The 20157-nt window shown below is 43.0% G+C and overlaps 1 protein-coding gene across 1 annotated transcript in view; it reads left to right on the top strand.

The window, feature by feature from the left end:
• Positions 1–16891, top strand: part of LOC136626792 (alpha-2-macroglobulin-like protein 1) — a 150899-nt gene extending 134008 nt beyond the window's left edge. Inside the window, exons 16-17 of the mRNA XM_066601798.1 lie at positions 5147–5213; positions 16782–16891. Coding sequence (XP_066457895.1) covers positions 5147–5213; positions 16782–16891 — 177 coding nt within the window. The remainder of the gene's footprint in view (positions 1–5146; positions 5214–16781) is intronic.
• Positions 16892–20157: the final 3266 nt, after the last annotated feature.

The raw sequence follows: 20157 nt of genomic DNA, 5'->3' as shown, positions 1-20157 counted from the left end.
CCTGATGGAACTTCCACAGGTCTTTCACCTACATGGTATACTAATCCGTGCCCATAGCCAGTAGACAAAGTGTTACAACGCTCTCTAATGTCAGTAGGTATATTCTTCTGCTCCGCAGGGGTGCTCCACACTCTTCCAAGGAACTTCTGGAAAGCACCGTAGACTACAGAACAATTAGTACCAAGTATCACCGGGGTAGCAGTAACGTCCCCTGTGTCAGGGCAGACTAGATCTGTAATTTTCATAGGAGATATACTCTGATCCTCCAGTTCTGGTACAGTTATGATCACTGGTAAGCTTCCATCCACAGGGTATGACTTGGAGTTCAAACCCCACAATTGCATTTGCCCAGGGGACTGAAGAGGAATGCTCCCCAGCTACTTCTGGTAAAAAGAACAATAAATGATGGTAACTTGCGACCCTGTATCAAACAGTGCTGGGGTAAGGTGTCCATTTGCAGTGATTTTAACATGAGACCTAAAACCAACAACATTGTCCCTGGGCTTTGGCCAATCTGTTTTCTTCTTAAATCTCCGATTCCATACAGGAAATGCACTACTATGCATTGCCTCTTCCCCATCCTCCTGACACTTTTTGGCCAAGTGGCCCATCTCTCCACATCTATAACACTCTAAGGAATCTTTCTTCCACTGTGAGACAGGAGGGGGAGCTGTAGGCTGTTTTGGTTCTGACGCCCACTTTGTTCACTCTTATTTGAACTAGAAGGAGAGTCTTCCTTGTGAGAACTTTTCATTGGTTGGGGTGCACAAAACTGAATATCAGCCTCATGTTTCTTCACCAACCTCATTAGCTCATGCGATGGTAAAACTTTGTCAGACAACAAAACTTTGAAAACTGGAGCCAGAAGATGATTAGGTGCTATTCCTCTCACTAACTCAGCAACCATCTGTTCAAGATCATAATATGGCTCAAAATGGTCAAACAATACTTGCTTGTAGTCTTTTGCACTTAGTCCTTCGTGAGTTTCTCTGTGCAAGCGAATTAATTCTGCAGCAAGAGACCGCAGGCTCTCACTAATATGCTGTCTCTTACCCTCTTCAGTGCAGGACCATTCTCTCAAGCACTGAAGTGTGTGTTCTTTCCATATCTCAAAGCCATCTCCTCCTTGTGGTACTGGTACAGTACCAGAACATTGTTTAGTTTCTTGTAATGTGTGACTGGTAAACCCTGAGCTAATATTTCAGTCAACTTGGTTAAAGTACACATTGTGCTCTCGCTCTGAGCCGTACAATACTTCCACATTACAGTGCCCATTTTCTCTCAGCAATGCCTCCAAATGTAACCCTATTTGGGGAAAAGTATGAGTAATGACCCCTCCCAACAGTATCTGGTGTTAACCTGTATGGGACAGGGGGACCTGGCACCTTCGCTTAATACTGAGTTTCTTTAATCAGTGCCTCCATCCAGGATAAAACCTTTAATTAAAAAAAGGTCTCTTCCTGGGAATAACCTATACATACACATATGGATAAACATTAGAGATGAGCGAACATGTCCGTTACGGACACATCCGCACCCGGACACCGGCTTTGCCGAACACTGCAGTGTTCGCGCGTAAAGGTCCGGGTGCCGCCGGGGGGCGGGGAGATGCGCGGCGGCGCGGGCGGCAGTAGCGGGGAACAGGGGGGAGCCCTCTCTCTCTCCCTCTCCCCCCCACTCCCCGCCGCACCCCCCCCCGCGCTGCCACGGCGGCCCCCGAACTTTTTCGCCCGAACACTGAAGTGTTCGCAAAGTTCGGTGTTCGGGCGAAAAAGGGGCGGGGCCGAACGTGTTCGCTCATCTCTAATAAACATACATGTGAAATACTACTTGTATGCAGAGAAGGAATTATACCAAGATAACAGTAAAGAAATAAGACTTTTATAGTATAAAAGTCAGAATACAATAAGTATGCATCAAAATACTACTAACAACCACTTGTCTGTGAGTATGTATGTGATTCTGATGTTTGACCCCTGGTGATGTCATCACTCCGCCCCCTGGTGACATCATTGAAAGTCCTATAACATACATAAAACATATAGTCTGAGCGACAGAAGAACAACAGTTAGGGCTCTTGAAAAGGGGAGGACAAAAATAACAAAATGAGAATATAAGTAAGCCGCTATTATGTCAGTCACAACTCAGCAGTTCTGACAGAACACACTGACCTACCACCACACAGATACGGTGGGCTGAAGGACCTGTGGTGATGTCACTGCTGTGGGAGGAGCCAATCTGTGTTTGTCTTGTGTGGTAATCAAGCTGCTGTGTGTGTGATGTGCCACTAGAAGCACTAATACTAATATATATATATATATATATATATATATATATATATATATATAATAGTCAAGGAACTTGGGGTCGGGGTCCTGGAAGTCCCCGAAAACTACCCGCAAGCCCTATCCCTACCTACTTGCTAGGCCCCAGGGTGACAACTGGGCGACAGTCCCTAGACTGACTAGGGAAGCGGGGCAAGGAGTCAGATTACAGATAAACACGGAAACAAACAAACACACAGAGACAAGTCAGGCAATCTGGGACGGCAACAGGAGAAAACGCAAGACGAGGGGTCAGGCAAAGGCGAAGTCAGGGTCCAGGCAATCGGGTCACAACAAAGCATCAGATGAGGAACCCGCTGGTGTAGTGGAAGACCTAACATACACTGGTAGTGCAGGACAGGAACTGAAAGGTTTAAATGCTGTCAGAACTCCCGCCCCAGCTGCTGATTGGGGTGGGGAGCCTGACAGCAATAGCAGCCAATCCCAGGACGTTAGGAGAACAGCCCCCAGTGCCTGCTAAAGACAGGCAGAGGCCCAGACATCCAGCAGCGATTGCAGAGCCGAGACTCCGACAACAAGCATCGAGTGCAGAGCAAGCGCACCAGGGTGTCAAGGTAAGGACACAGCACGGGGTGGTAACCACTGCATCCCCAGAACCCGGCTAACTAGGTGCACGCTCCCCTTGCACGGGAGCATGCGCCCGAAGCTGGCGCACCAGATCACAATGGCTAAGTGAGGTCACTAGAACCGAGGCTCTCCTGCGCCGCACCCCCGCAGCTCAGGTACTAGGACCGGTAGTGCGGGCACGGAGACCCTGAGAGCTGCCGGACCTGACATATATATTACATCAAATTCTTTAGTTCCTATAACAGTCCCAATAGTATTTAACCGCAGTCACTATATACCCGGGTTATATATGTATAAATGTGCATGGCGTCCCATGCGTGATACCTCAGATGTCAGACGAAGAAGAGTCATGTTGCAGGGGGGCCCTCTGTTGTTGATTGTAGATACGGGGATCTGCAGGGTGTGAACAGCATTGTGATGGAGGTCCAGATCAGAATGATAAGTAGTGCAGCAGCTCTGCTGGTCCAACGATCCACACATGGGTTGGATCCAGGAACAAGCCTGACACCACTATACGAGTCCCTAGTATAGCCTATCCTATCCATGCGACCAGACCACTAATTTTCCTGCGGGCCGTTGGTCACCTAACCTTCCACTAGTGCCTGAACTGCAAACCAATCCCCATCTAGAACACTAACTAGAAACCATCAGACTGGGGCTATTACTTTACCACAAAGGATCAGCCAAAGTGCTTCAGACTCCAGCAATCGCTAAGCAGGCCGCACTAGGAATACACGGCACCAAGTATGGAGAACTAGAACTGAATGCAGCAATGATGCAGCAGAGCTAATTGTGTCACATCTGCTGGGGGAACTGAAAGTAACACTCAGTGCAGTGCAGAGCTGTTTTAGTAAAAATGTGATTTCAGCCCCACTATAGGTATGGCTGAGATCTGATACCTACTTGGTTACAGCTGGTCTGGAGCAGTTCTTTGGCTTTCTGGAGGGAATATGTAGGGAGTAGCCCCCAGCCCATGCGGTCTGGATCTGCCTGGAGTGGGCAGGTCTCACTGTTTTATATACCAGGCTTTTTTTATATATGGGGATTCCTCATTAACCCAAAAGCAGGGGCTTAGAAGAAACCAACTTCCAATAACCAGGGGGGTGTTGGGCAAGCCCATTATAACATAATAACAGTGATCTCCTACACACGGTAGGAAGTAGAGGAGCTATCCAGTATGCTGAATGGCTCAAACAGCAGAAGCACCGCCTGGAGCCTTAGAGGTTGCAGAAAACAAAATAGTTTGAGTTGTTGGTGCTCATTGGACGATTAGATGCTCCTCTCTACTGGTGGTCTGTAGGGGGCGTCCTGTGCCCAGTCACCTTGTGTACCCTCACACATCCACTGGTCCCAACACCTCCCAACAGTCTGGTCAGATGCTCCTCTCTACTGGTGGTCTGTCAGGGGCACACTGAGCCTGGTCACCTGGTGTGCCCCCACACATCCACTGGTCCCAACACCTAGTAACAGTCTGGTCAGATACTCCTCACTACTGGTGGTCTGTAGGGGGCGTCCTGAGCCCAGTCTCCTTGTGTGCCCTCACACATCCACTGGTCCCAACACCTAACAGTCTGGTCAGATGCTCCTCTCTACTGGTGGTCTGTAGGGGGCGTCCTGAGCCCGGTCACCTCGCACATCCACTGGTCCCAACACCTCCTAACAGTCTGGTCAGACGCCCCTCTCTACTGGTGGTCTGTAGGGGGCGTCCTGAGCCTGGTCACCTTGTGTGTCCTCACACATCTAGTGGTCCCAACACCTCCTAACAGTCTAGTAAGAATGGCCAGTAGGCGACAATTCATGGATACCATCCAGCTTCTCACATCCCAATAATGCGTCCCTCTCAGACTCTGGTAACGGGGTGAAATCTCTTCTCTGTGTCATAGAGGCGTCTAGTGGTCAACAAGGTCTTCAAGCTGAAGAAGAGGTCACTACATACAAGGAGCCTCCGAGAGCCTTTTATAGGCCTTAGTGTCTTAGGTGACAAGACCATTCATCTAATCACCACAACTCTCATCATTTGTATATCTTCCTGACATATAACTGCAGGACGAGTTTTGCAGCACGACAATTCCTCCTAGGGGCGGGATGGTTTTCTTGACAAGAGTGTATATAATTGCTGCACAGTAGCACTTCTCCTGTCCTGTATATGTGTATGTTTGTATATATAATATGAACTTTCTCTGGGTTTTTGCCTTTATATATCGGTGACAGTGATCTGCTTCTTCTCTCACCAGGAGAATGGTATCCACATTTTGACCAGCTGGGACATTGTCGCTCCGACTACCTGTACATTTGAACTCGGTAAGTAATCTTTGTATGTGTCGGATTATATTATTGATCTCTCCGCTGACTGATCCTGATGGCGATGCACTGAACAGAGGCGGTGGGGTCCTTCTCCTGTCTTCACTAGGTAAGTGAGTTGATCGTCATGTTACAGAATCTCTGAGATCGCCACATGGTACGGGCGTCCCTGGGTGGGCTGCATGAGATGAAATAAGATTACTGGGTGTGAGACCTGGGAGAGTAGAGGGGTGGTGAGAGCAGAGTAACTGGATTACAGATCCTTGTAAAGTCTTTTGTTACTATGGGTCAGGAGTTTGATCTGAAGGAAGACTTGTATCTGCGGTATTGGCTATGGTTTGCAGGAATAAAACACTTATTTTGGCGGTTTAAATAGCCCAAGATTTATCCCATCCGGAAGATATATTCATTATTGGGAGGCTGATCTGATCTCAGCACTTCGGAGAGGATATTGGGGTGTTATAACACAAATAAGGGAAGATAAGGAAGATATCTGTTGTGTCCGTGTTGTCCATCACATTGTATCTAATCTATAGAGCCTGCTATCCACTGGCTGCAAATGATGGGTGATAGAGCGAAGGGTCAACGGGCAAAAGGGGATCTAATCTGCAGAAATACCCAAAGTTGCATCTATAGTGGAAGGAAGTATTGGGTCAGGAAGAATATGGTCTCTCCTTAGAGAGAACAGCTATTGAGGAAACTGATACGGCCACCCATACTCTTCTGGGAAATGTATGTAAATGGAAAGATGGAACAATGCCTCTACAGTGCCACCTATTGGAAGGCAGCATTCCTGCAAGTTAATATCAGTCCTTTTAATAAGCCTCATAACTATGACTGGGAATATAAAGCAAAGCCCGAGTCTACTCCAGAAGGAAGAGATAACCGTGTACAGACTGTTTTGAGGTTTTTGCCCCTCATCGGTGTGCAGTAGGCTGCTGGCTGGTGAGAGCCTCATAATTCTCAATCATTGTTAGAAGACTTCTTAAAAGATCTGACATTAACTTGCAGGAATGCTGCTTTCCAATAGGTGGCACTGTAGAGACATTGTTCGATCTTTTCATTTGCATGGAAGGAAGCATTGGCACATATACAGTCCATGTATATTGAGAATAGACCACTGTAATATGGTGAATAGCGAGATAAAAGGGGCAAAAATGAGGGCGCTCTATGTCACCGAAACATGAACTAGAGTCATCCAGATTTTTTTTCATATTATTCAAAAAAGGCAATTAATGGTGACTACAATGGTTCATCCAAGCTTCAGGCACAGGTACACCCCATTTCTCAGCTTCCTGGAGTGCGATAAGGGGAGGTGGGGGATCGTAGCCTTCCATCTCCCCATATCACACTCCAGGAAGCTGAGATAAGGGGCATTGTAGAGCTACCATATCCCTCCAACACCCCATATCTCAGCTTCCTGTAGTGTGATTAAGAGAGAAAGGTATTGCAGCTCTGCAACAGACCATATCACACTCACAGAAGCTGATATATGAGTGTTGGGGGATATGGCAGCTCTACAACACCCAATATTGGATGAGTGTATGATAGCTATTTATCTCCCTTTATCACACTTCAGAAAGCTAAGATAAGAGGTGTTGTAGAGCTACTGTATGCCCCAACACATATTTCAGCTTCCTTGAGTGTGATAGGGTGTGTTGCAGAGCTGCAATACCTTTCTCTCCTAATCACACCCCAGAATGTTGAGATATGGGGTGTTTGGAGCTATGGTAGCTTTACAGCACCTCATATCTTATCTCTCTGGAGTGTGATAAGAACTGATGGGTGTATGACAGCTCTATGTATAAAACTCGACAACGATGTCTGATACCGGGTGATATTCAGGCCCAGATTACTGTAGAGAAGATGTAAAACAAACCTTACAATGAGCTCCTAATCCATCCCATAAACAGAACGCAGTAAATGTAACGTCATATCATCGCCCCCCAGTGGAGGCAACAGTTTTAAAAAATCTCAACGTAATATAATAATTCTATAAAAAAGCTATAAAATGTCCAAAATGTTCTTAGGAAAAAAAAAATCACATGATCTTGGCAGCAAGAAACAAGAACTAGTAGAGGAGTTGTGGCAGCGCCATCAGGGGTGCAGAACCTCACAGACCCCCCAAATTACCCATAGATTCTATATGAAAAGCGTCCAATATGTGTGATAATCTGATATACAGTATGAAGAAAAGTGGTAAAGGATTAGACAAACAGGCGAGATCGGCGACACGAGAGGCGAAAACAGAGATACAGAGACGATGATAAATATGGAGGTAAACCGATCCGCTCCCTGCAGAATAATCTGTATCATAACAGTGTTTCCTTAAGTTTAGGTTACATGTCCGACGGTGCAATACCGATGGCGGCCAGCTCAGCATTAGGACGTTCATATACATATATAAATACACATCCTATATACTGAGCCTCCCTACAAACTACATCCTATATACTAAGCCTCCTAATATATCCCCCACACACTACATCCTATATACTGATCCTCCTGATATATCCTCCACATACTACATCCTATATACTGACCATCCTAATATATCCTCCACACAGAAAATCCTATATACTAACCCTCCTGATATATCCTCCACAAACTGCATCCTATATACGGACGCTCCTGATATATCCTCCACACACTACATCCTATATGCTGACCCTCCTGATATATCCACCACACACTACATCCTATATACTGACCCTCCTGATATATCCTTCACACTACATCCTATATACTGACCCTTCTGATATATCCTCCACACAGTACATCCTATATACTGATCCTCCTGATGTATCCTCCACACACTACATCCTATATACTGACCATCCTGATATATCCCCCACACACTACATATTATATACTGACCCTCCTGATATATCCTTCACACACTACATCCTATATACTGACCGTCCTGATATATCCTTCACACACTACATCCTATATACTGACCGTCCTGATATATCCCCCACACACTACATCCTATATACTGATCCTCCTGATATATCCTCCACACACTACATATTATATACGGACCATCCTGATATATCCTCCACACACTACATCCTATATACTGACCACCCTGATATATCCTCCACACTCTACATCCTATATACTGACCCTCCTGATATATCGTCCACATACTACATCCTATATACTGACCCTTCTGATATATCCTCTACACACTACATATTATATACGGACCATCCTGATATATCCTCCACACACTACATCCTATATAATGACCCTCCTGATATATCCTTCACACTAAATCCTATATACTGACCCTCCTGATATATCCTCCACACTACATCTTATAAACTGACCCTCCTGATATATCCTCCACACTACATCCTATATACTTACCCTCCTGATATATCCCCAACACACTACATCATACATACTGACCCTCCTGATATATCCCCCACATAATACATCCTATATACTGACCCTCCTGATATATCCACCACACTCTACATCCTATATACTGACCCTCCTTATATGTCCTTCACACTACATCCTATATCCTGACCATCCAGATATAACCTCCGCACACTACATCCCATATACTGACCCTCCTGATATATCCTCCATACACTGCATCCTGTATACTGACCCTCCTGATATATCCTCCACACACTACATCCTATATACTGACCCCTCTGATATATTCTCCACACACTACATCCTATATATTGACCCTCCTGATATATCCTCCACACACTACATACTATATACTGACCCCTCAGATATATCCTCCACACACTACATCCTATATACTGACCCTCTTGATATGTCCTCCACACACTACATCCTATATACTGACCTTCCTGATATATCCTTCACACTACAATCTATATACTGTCCGTTCTGATGTATCCTCCACACACTAAATCCTATAAACTGACCTTCCTGATATATCCTCCACACTGCATCCTATATACTGATCCTCCTGTTATATATTCCACACTACATCGTATATACTTACCCTCCTGATATATCCCCCACACACTACATCATACATACTGACCCTCCTGATATATCCCCACATACTACATCCTATATACTGACCCTCCTTATATATCCTCCACACTACATCCTATATCCTGACCCTCCTGATATAACCTCCACACACTACATCCCATATACTGACCCTCCTGATATATCCTCCAAACACTGCATCCTGTATACTGACCCTCCTGATATATACCCCACATACTAAATCCTATATACTGACCCTCCTGATATATCCACCACACTCTACATCCTATATACTGACCCTCCTTACATATACTCCACACTACATCCTATATACTGACCATCCTGTTATATCCTCCACACACTACATCCTATAAACTGACCATCCTGATATATCCTCCACACACTACATCCGATATACTGACCCTCCTGTTATATCCTCCACACACTACATCCTATACACTGACCCTCCTGATTTCTCCACCACACTACATCCTATATACTGATCATCCTGTTATATGCTCCACACACTACATCCTATATACTGACCATCCTGAAACAACCTCCACACACTAAATCCCATATACTGACCCTCCTGTTATATCCTCAACACACTATATCCTATATACTGACCCTCCTGATATATCCTCCACACACTACATCCTATATACTGACCCTCCTGATATATCCTCCACACACTACATCCTATATACTGACCCTCCTGATATATCCACCACACCACATCCTATATACTGACCATCCTGTTATATCCTCCACACACTACATCCTATATACTGACCATCCTGATATAACCTCCACACACTGCATCCTATATACTGACCCTCCTGATATATCCTCCACACACTACATCCCATATACTGACCCTCCTGTTATATCCTCAACACACTATATCCTATATACTGACCCTCCTGATATATCCTCTACACACTACATCCTATATACTAACCCCCCATATGTATTCTCCACACACTACATCCTATATACTGAGCCTCCTGATATATCCTTTACACACTACATCGTATATACTGACCCTCCTGATATATCATCCACACTACATCCTATACATCCTCCGCACACTACATACTATATACTGCCCTCCTGATATATCCTCCACACTACATCCTATATACTGACACTCCTGATATTTCATCCACACTACATCCTATACATCCTCCGCACACTACATTCTATATACTGCCCTCCTGATATATCCTCCACACTACATCCTATATACTGACCCCCCTGTTATATCCTCTACACACTACATCCTATATACTGACCCCCCTGATATATCCTCCAAACTACATCCTATACACTGACCCCCCTGATATATCCTCCACACACTACATCCAATATACTGAGCATTCTGATATATTCTCTATACACTACATCCTATATACTGACCCTCCTGATATATCCTCCACACCCTACATCCTATATACTGACCCTACTGATATATACTCCACACACTACATCCTATATACGGACCCTCCTGATATATCCACCGCAAACTATATCCTATATATTGAGCCTCCTGATATATCCTTCACACTACATCCTATATAATGACCCACCTGATATATCCCCCACACACTACATCCTATATACTGACCCTCCTGATATATCCTCCACACACTACATCCTATATTCTGACCTCCTGATATATCCTCCACACTACATCCTATATACTGACCCTCCTGATATATTCTCCACACTACATCCTATATACTGACCCTCCTGATATATCCTCTACACTACTTACTCTATACTGACCCCTTTGATATATCCTCCACGCACTACATCTTATATACTAACCCAACTGATATATCCTCCACACACACTACACAATATATACTGACATTCCAGATATATTATCCACACACTACATCCTATATACTAACCCTACTGATATATCCTCCATACAGTACATCCTATATACTGACCCTCCTGATATATCCTCCACACTACATACTTTATACTGACCCTCCTGATATATGCTTCACACTACTAACTATATACTGACACCTCAGATATATCCTCCAAGCACTACATCCTATATACTGCCCCCTCTGATATATCCTCCACGCACTACTTCCTATATACTGACCCCTCTGATATATCCTCCACACACTACATCCTATATTCTGACCCCTCTGATATATCCTCCACACACTACATCCTATATACTGACACCTCTGATATATCCTCCACGCACTACATCCTTTATACTGCCCCCTCTGATATATCCTCCATGCACTACATCCTTTATACTGACTCTCCTGATATATACTCCACACACTACATCCTCTATACTGACCCCCCTGATATATCCTCCACACACTACATCCTATATTCTGACAGCCCTGATATATCCTCAACACACTACATCCTATACACTGACCCTCCTGATATATCCTCCACACACTACATCCTATATACTGACCCTCCTGATATATCCTCCACACATTACATCCTATATACTGACCCTCCTGATATATCCTCCACACTACATCCTATATAGTGACCCTCCTGATATATCCTCCACACTACATCCTATATACTGACCCTCCTGATATATCCTCTACACACTACATCCTATATACTGACCCTCCTGATATATCCTCCACAAACTACATCATGTATACTCACCCTCCTGATATATCCTCCACACTACATCCTATTAACTGACCCTCCTGATATATCCTCCACACTACTTACTATATATTGACCCCTCTGATATATCCTCCACGCACTACATCTTATATACTAACCCTACTGATAAATCCTCCACACACTACACACTATATAATGACACTCCTTATATATCCTCCACACACTACATCCTATATACTAACCCTACTGATATAGTCTCCATACAGTACATCCTATATACTGACCCTCCTGATATATCTTCCACACTACATACTTTATACTGACCCTCCTGATATATCATCCACACTACTAACTATATACTGACACCTCTGATACATCCTCCACGCACTACATCCTATATACTACCCCTCCTGATATATCCTCCACACACTACATCCTATATACTGCCCCCTCTGATATATCCTCCACACACTACATCCTATATACTGACCCTCCTGATACATCCTCCATACACTACATCCTATATACTAGCCCTACTGATATATCCTCCATAAGAACATCCTATATACTGACCCTCCTGATATATCCTCCACACACTACATCCTATATAGTGCCCCCTATGATATATCCTCCACACTACATCCTATATACTGCCCCCTCTTATATATCCTCCACACACTACATCCTATATACTGACCCTCCTGATATGTGCTCCACACCCTACATCCTATATACTGACCCTCCTGATATACCCTCCACACTACATACTATATACTGACCCTCCTGATATATCCTCCACACTACTTTCTATATACTGACCCCTCTGAAATATCCTCCACGCACTACATCCTATATACTGACCCTCCTGATGTATCCTCACATACTACATCCTATATACTGACCCTTCTGAGATATATCCTCCACACACTACATCTTATATACTGACACCTCTGATACATCCTCCATGCACTACATCCTATATACTAACCCTCCTGATATATCCCCCATACACTACATCCTATATACTGCCCCCTGTGATATATCCTCCACACACTACATCCTATATACTGACCCTCCTGATATATCCTCCACACACTACATCCTATATACTGACACCTCTGATACATCCTCCACGCACTACATCCTATATACTGACCCTCCTGATATATCCTCCACACACTACATCCTATATACTGCCCCCTCTGATATATCTTCCACACACTCCATCCTATATACTGACCCTCCTGATATATCCTCCACACACTACATCCTATATACTGCCCCCTCTGATATATCTTCCACACACTACATCCTATATACTGACCCTCTTGATATATCCTCCACACACTACATCCTATAAAGTGCCCCCTATGATATATCCTCAACGCATTACATCCTATATACTGACCCTCCTGATATATCCTCCACACACTACATCCTATATACTGACCCCTCTTATATATCCTCCACACACTACATCCTATATACTGACCCTCCTGATATACCCTCCACACACTACAGCCTATATACTGACCCTCCTGATATATCCTCCACACAATACATCCTATATACTGACCCTCCTGATATATCCCCACACTACATCCTATATACTGACCCCCCTGATATATCCTCCACACTACTTTCTATATACTGACCCCTCTGATATATCCTCCACGCACTACATCCTATATACTGACTCTCCTGATGTATCCTCACATACTACATCCTATATACTGACCCTCCTGATATACCCTCCACACTACATCCTATATACTGACCCTCCTGATATATCCTCCACACTACTTTCTATATACTGACCCCTCTGATATATCCTCCACACACTACATCCTATATACTGACACCTCTGATACATCCTCCACACACTACATCCTATATACTGACCCTCCTGATATATCCTCCACACACTACATGCTATATACTGACCCTCCTGATATATCCTCCACACACTACATCCTATATACTGACCCTCCTGATATGTCCGCCACACCCTACATCCTATATACTGACCCTCCTGATATACCCTCCACACTACATACTATATACTGACCCTCCTGATATATCCTCCACACTACTTACTATATACTGACCCCTCTGATATATCCTCCACACACTTCATCCTATATACTGACCCTCCAGATGTATCCTTCACACACTACATCCTATATACTGCCCCCTCTGATATATCCTCCACACACTACATCCTATATACTGCCCCCTCTGATATATCCTCCACACACTTCATCCTATATACTGACCCTCCAGATATATCCTTCACACACTACATCCTATATACTGACCCTCCTGATATATCCTCCACACACTACATCCTATATACTGCCCCCTCTGATATATCCTCCACACACTACATCTTATATACTGACCCTCCAGATATATCCTTCACACACTACATCCTATATACTGACCCTCCTGATATATGCTCCACACTACATCCTATATACTGAGCCTCCTGATATATCCTCCACACTACATCCTATATACTGAGCCTTCTGATATATCCTCCACACTCTACATCCTATATACTGACACCTCTGATATATCCTCCACACACTACATCTTATATACTGACCCTCCAGATATATCCTTCACACACTACATCCTATATACTGACCCTCCTGATTTATCCTCTACATACAACATGAATGTGATGCATTCATAGACAGGATACACCATAACACGGAGTAACTCACAGGTGACATCCTCTGGACATGTTCCTTTTCTTCTCCATCTGGGCCAGGCCTTCATAACTGCAGAGTTTGAGATCCAGATACCTGTGACTCCTCTGATAATAGTCATGAGTATATAACGGGACTGAAGTCTCATGCTATAGCCACTTACAGCAAGGTAGCGTGGTCCAGGAGTAGCCGGGGTTTGGTGCACGGGATGGCGGTGCAGTTTAAAGGGTTGAAGCAATAACGTAGTCAACAGGTATAGCCGAGGTCAGGTACACAAGATGGACGGTCAGTTGTAGAGGAGCCGGTATGTGGGAGAATCACTTGATTGCAGATCAATATAACACGCAAGGAAGGAGGGAACGGGGCAGGTCTATATAGAGGAACAATTGGGGAAGGAACAAGACGGGGTGGACTACACAAGGAAAATATGGAACCAGGAACAGGGGACTAGGAATCAGAGGGAGCTGTCCAGCATGCTGAATAGCTCAGTAGGTAGGGCTGCTGCCTGGAGTGCAGGCGGTCGCAGATTTATATCCGGACATAGCTTCACCTGAAAATAGCACTACTCCTCATTGACTTACCTAGGAGGTAAACCATAAGACACTGTGTACCCTGAAAAATAAATCATCATCTACACTGTCCCCTGAAAAATACTACCGTGCCTCAGAAATAATCGGTGTCCCTGAAAAGTATAACATCGTGTCCCCGCTGAAATTATTGATGATATGCACGGGGCAGTCACTAAGGGGTTAATACAATTTCTGTATATTAATGTATGAAAACCAGGACAACCAACCAGAATGAAGATCTCATTTTACAGCATAGACCAAAGAATGAAGCCAGCTCTCTGATGGGCTGTTGTGGTCACCACTAGTTTGCCTCTGTTCTAATTTATATACCTGCCGTAATGTCATCAAACTATTATGTCCTCCTCTATATAGTAAATGACGTCTCCTGATATATCCTTCATGCACTACATGCTATATACTGACCGTCATGATACGGTATATCTTCCACACTCCATATCTCAATTTACTGGAGTGTGATATGGGGAGAAGGGGGTGTTATGGATCAAGGCATTCCCACTTGTTGGTTGTAGTTCGGGTTTGTGCACACAGTGCCTCAGCCTGATAAAACAAGCCTTTTCGGGGTCTGCCCACCAGAGGGCGACACATCAGTATCACAAAGTGCCCTCGTAATAACCCTACCTAGATCTACGATGCTGAGTGATGTAATCGCCGTCAGGATGCATTAATATTGAAGGGTTAAATTATTTATAAAGCGACCTCCTGATATCACGCTGACCGGGAGCGCTGAATACGGGTTCATCAGCACTCAGTGAGGAGGGATTAAAAAAAGGAAAAAAAAATTGATACAGTAAGGCCGCCTGCACACGGGAGAATTTGTATTGTGGATTCCGCAGCCGGCGGCCGCAGCAAATACAGTCCCATAGTATTCAATGGCAAAACACCATTTCATCTCCATGAGCGGAAATTGATTGTGATTTTCCGCTCGTGGAGAAGAAATCACAGCATGCTGCGATTTTGTGCAGCTTCCATTGAAGTCAATGGAAGCTTTCCATCTCGCAGCACTTCTGCAGTCAGCACTGAGGAAGTATCACGGGATACGCGTCGGAGGCTACTGCGCATGTGCAATGGACTGCTGGCAGGGACATCTGCAGCGCTCGCAGAAGACGCCGGACAGGTACACTGGGGTCACCGGCCGGGCGACGAGTCTCAGTCTGCTGTGGGAGTCCCGCATGCGGGGTCCAACCCGCCCGTGTGCAGGAGGCCTAGAGCAGCAAGTGTAATGTAATCATGACCGGCGCAGTGTGGGCAATAGTTATAATAATCCTGACATAATATTATAACTACTAACACTGGAGAAAAGAAAAATGTGCAATGCACAAAATGTTCAAAAAATTCAGAAAAAAGTATTCTAAGACGTCGGCAGCGAGAAAGAGGGACAAGTAGAGGAGCTGTGGCAGCGTCATCAGGGGTGCAGAACCTCACGGACCCTCAAATCACCCATAGATTCTATGAGCTAACCGTCCGGTAGGTGTGATAATCTGCTATAGGAAGAAAAGCCATAAAAGAGTAATGTGAGGCCAACAATGAAATACAAGACAAACATCGAGAGCAGAGATCCGGAGACGACAACAAATATGGAGGTAAACGAGTCCGATCCCCGGAGAATAATCCGCATTGTAACCGCAGTGTCTCTTTATGTCTAGATTACAGTTCAGAGGAAGCGGAAGCTATGGGCTTGGGTCCTCTTATACATGGCCGAAAACCCAGGCGGAAGTTACCCGACAGAGGTTTGAATATACCTCCTTCATACTAGATCCGACATACTGACCCTCCTGATATATGCACCACACACTACATCCTATATACTGATCCCTCTGATAACACTACATCCTATATACTCACCCTCCTGATATATCCTCCACACACTACATCCTATATACTCACCCTCCTGATATGTCCTCTACACACTACATCCTATATACTGACCGCCCTGATATATCCTCCACACTACATCCTATATACTCACCCTCCTGATATGTCCTCTACACACTACATCCTATATACTGACCGCCCTTATATATCCTCCACACACTACATCCTATATATTGGCAGTTGATTTTTTATTAAAGCATAATTTTTTCACATTTAATAATGAATTTTCTCCCACTATTGCAAATCTTACTATGAGTTATTGGGAGTCTTTGTTTATTTTTTGTGATAATAATCCGTTTGAGGGCCGCATGGTGTGGTATGCACGTTACATAGATGACAGTGATAATTTGGAATAAATATTCCATAATAGATAGTAGAGAAAAAATCAAAGAATTCTTCCAATATATCAATAATAATGATATGGGATTAAGGTTCACAGGAGAAGGGAGGAATGATGAGGTTCCGTTTTTAGATCTAGTCCTAAAAGGCAATGATGTGACAGGTAGAATAGAGTTCATGTCCTATAGAAAAACCACAGCTGGCAACACTATCTTACACGCTGATAGTGGACATCCAAACCATGTAAAAAAAGCTATACCGGTTGGTGAGATGATCCGAGCTCGCAGAGCTTGTACCCTACAAAAAGATTATAAAGAAACTGAAGAAGGAATTATCAATAGACTCACAGAAAGGGGATATAATAAAAATTATCTCTATAAAGTATCAAAAAATATTAGTAAAATAGACAGATGAATCAGAAAAAAGGAGAAGCACATAAGATCAGATTTTTTAGTCTTCTCCACTGCTTACAGTAGGGAATTTAATGCTATAAAAAGAATATTTAAGAAATATATTCCTGTTCTCTGCCAAGATAAAACCACAAGGGATATTCTGGATAAAGGTGTAAAGGTTGTAGCCAGAAAAAATAGGAATCTGGGGAACATGTTGTCCCCGAGTTTTTTCTCGTTAGAGCAAACAGAAAATAAAGGTACATGGTTACTCTTTAAGGGATTTGCAAAATGTGGACACACCAGATGTAGCACCTGCCATATGGCAAAACAATGGAACACCTTAGAGAATAGTTCAAAAACTAAAGAATTCCCAATAAAAGTATACATTAATTGTAACTCCACCAATATATGTCATCAAATGTACGGCTTGTGAGAAATGTTACGTCGGATGCACAATACGAAAACTAAGAACACGAATAGCTGAGCATGTCAGAAATATAAAAAATAAAAATGCCGAGCATTCTGGCGCGGTAAGACATTTTTTAGAAGAACATGGTGGTAGGCTGGCAAATTTCTCTTACTTTGGCATTGAAAAAGTTAAATGTAAAAATAAAAGAAAACAATGTGTAGATAAGTTTTCTGTTCTAAAACGGGAGGGTTACTGGATCCTAACTCTGGACACTAGATATCTAAAAGGGATTGAATTCCAAAACTGATTTGTTGTATATATATTAATTATTTTGTCATATTAGGCAACTATGTGTAACATATCAGTTTTGGTTGTGTTGTGTTGCATATTTCTCTATAAAAAAATGTATTTAATTTTTTTGGAGAATTTTTTTTTTAAATTTTTTGAAAAAAGTAAAATAAATTTTTTTTATTTTTTTTGCAATTAACAAGATATTATGGTTCATATGTTTAATAGAAATATAACAACCTCTGGTATTGGATAAATACACTCACATAAAATGAAAATGCAATATGAACGAACATATGCCTATAGTTATAAAAAGCTAAAATGTATTATGAACATATGCCTATATGCCCAAATATTCCTTATCTATATATATAAAATTGAATGTATGCGTGTCTGTCTGTCTGTCTGTTTGTCCTTTATGCGCTACTACACCATTCATCCGATCGCCATGAAACTTTGGGAAGTTGCTGAGTACACTCCTGGGAAGATTATAGGCATAGTACAACTATCATATGATAAATGGCGCGTGCGAGCATCAACAGTTACGCCCCCCCACGTAGATCATTTGATTTCCATCATTGCCACCAATTCTCTCACTTCCCAATGTCGTAGAAACATGAAATTTGCCCCGAGCATTGATTATGTCATAAATAGGAAAAGCTAATGGGTCCCAACTCGATTATTCAATTCTATGCGCAAAAGAATTAGCGTCCAAATTTTACGTATGGAATGTAATTTTCTCACATAGAAACTTGAAATTTGGCACGGGCATTGATTATGTCATAAATAGGAAAAGTTAATGGGTCCGAAGTCGATTATTCAATTCTAAGCGCAAAACAATTAGCGTCCAAATTTTGCGTACGGAATCTAATTCTCTCACTTCCTGATATATATATAAATGAATGCATGTCTGTCTGTCTTCGCAGCAACGCGCAACGGGTAAGCTAGTACTATATATTATCAAATGAGTTTTATATTGATGAATTTTGCATTGAAATGAAGTATTTGGGTCTAACTTTAGAATACAGACAAAAAATCATGTTTTGGCTATTTAAGATAAGTATTCGCTGGAATAACAGGTAATAATAATTCATTGCCGTTTATAACAAGTATGCTATTGAATAACATGGAATCCATCCACCATTGTTGTATAAAGACAAATGTTCTATACTAGTATAATCTCTTGATAGACATGTGTTTTGGGCTAGAACTCTTCTCTAACAGATTGTGCATTATGTGTATCCATAAAATTGTGATTAAGTGATTTTTCAAACAAAATGACTTCCACCCTTAGGGAACAGGGTGAGAGGTATTTTGAAAGAAGAAACAAAGGGTTAATAATCAGGTGTTGTTTTTAATTAGTTTCACTATTTAAATAGGCTAGCAATGTTATTTGTAAGAGGTGATCAAGGCTCATGAGGACCTGAAACTAGTCCTCTGGACCTGTGATTTTTACATGCACAGATTACAATAAAAGGAGTTTTTATTCACGGCACTTCAAGTTCCCACCTGTTTGATTCTGCTTTACGTATAAATAACACCTGATCGAGTGGTTAATGAAGTATGTGAGTATACTCCTACATGTGAAATATATGCTGCAAGCTGAAGTGGATAAGACGAGGTGAGACTTTTTTTGCTGCTTTACAAATGTTGTATACCTTACTCAGCACTAGGTGCTGATTGACCTTCCTCCTGCAGCTACCACACCCCTCAGCTCCC

Source organism: Eleutherodactylus coqui, chromosome 4 (genome assembly GCF_035609145.1).
Source record: "Eleutherodactylus coqui strain aEleCoq1 chromosome 4, aEleCoq1.hap1, whole genome shotgun sequence".
Lineage (NCBI taxonomy): Eukaryota > Metazoa > Chordata > Amphibia > Anura > Eleutherodactylidae > Eleutherodactylus > Eleutherodactylus coqui.
The sequence above is the reverse complement of the archived record's forward strand: the minus strand, read 5'-3'. Positions and strand labels throughout refer to the sequence as shown.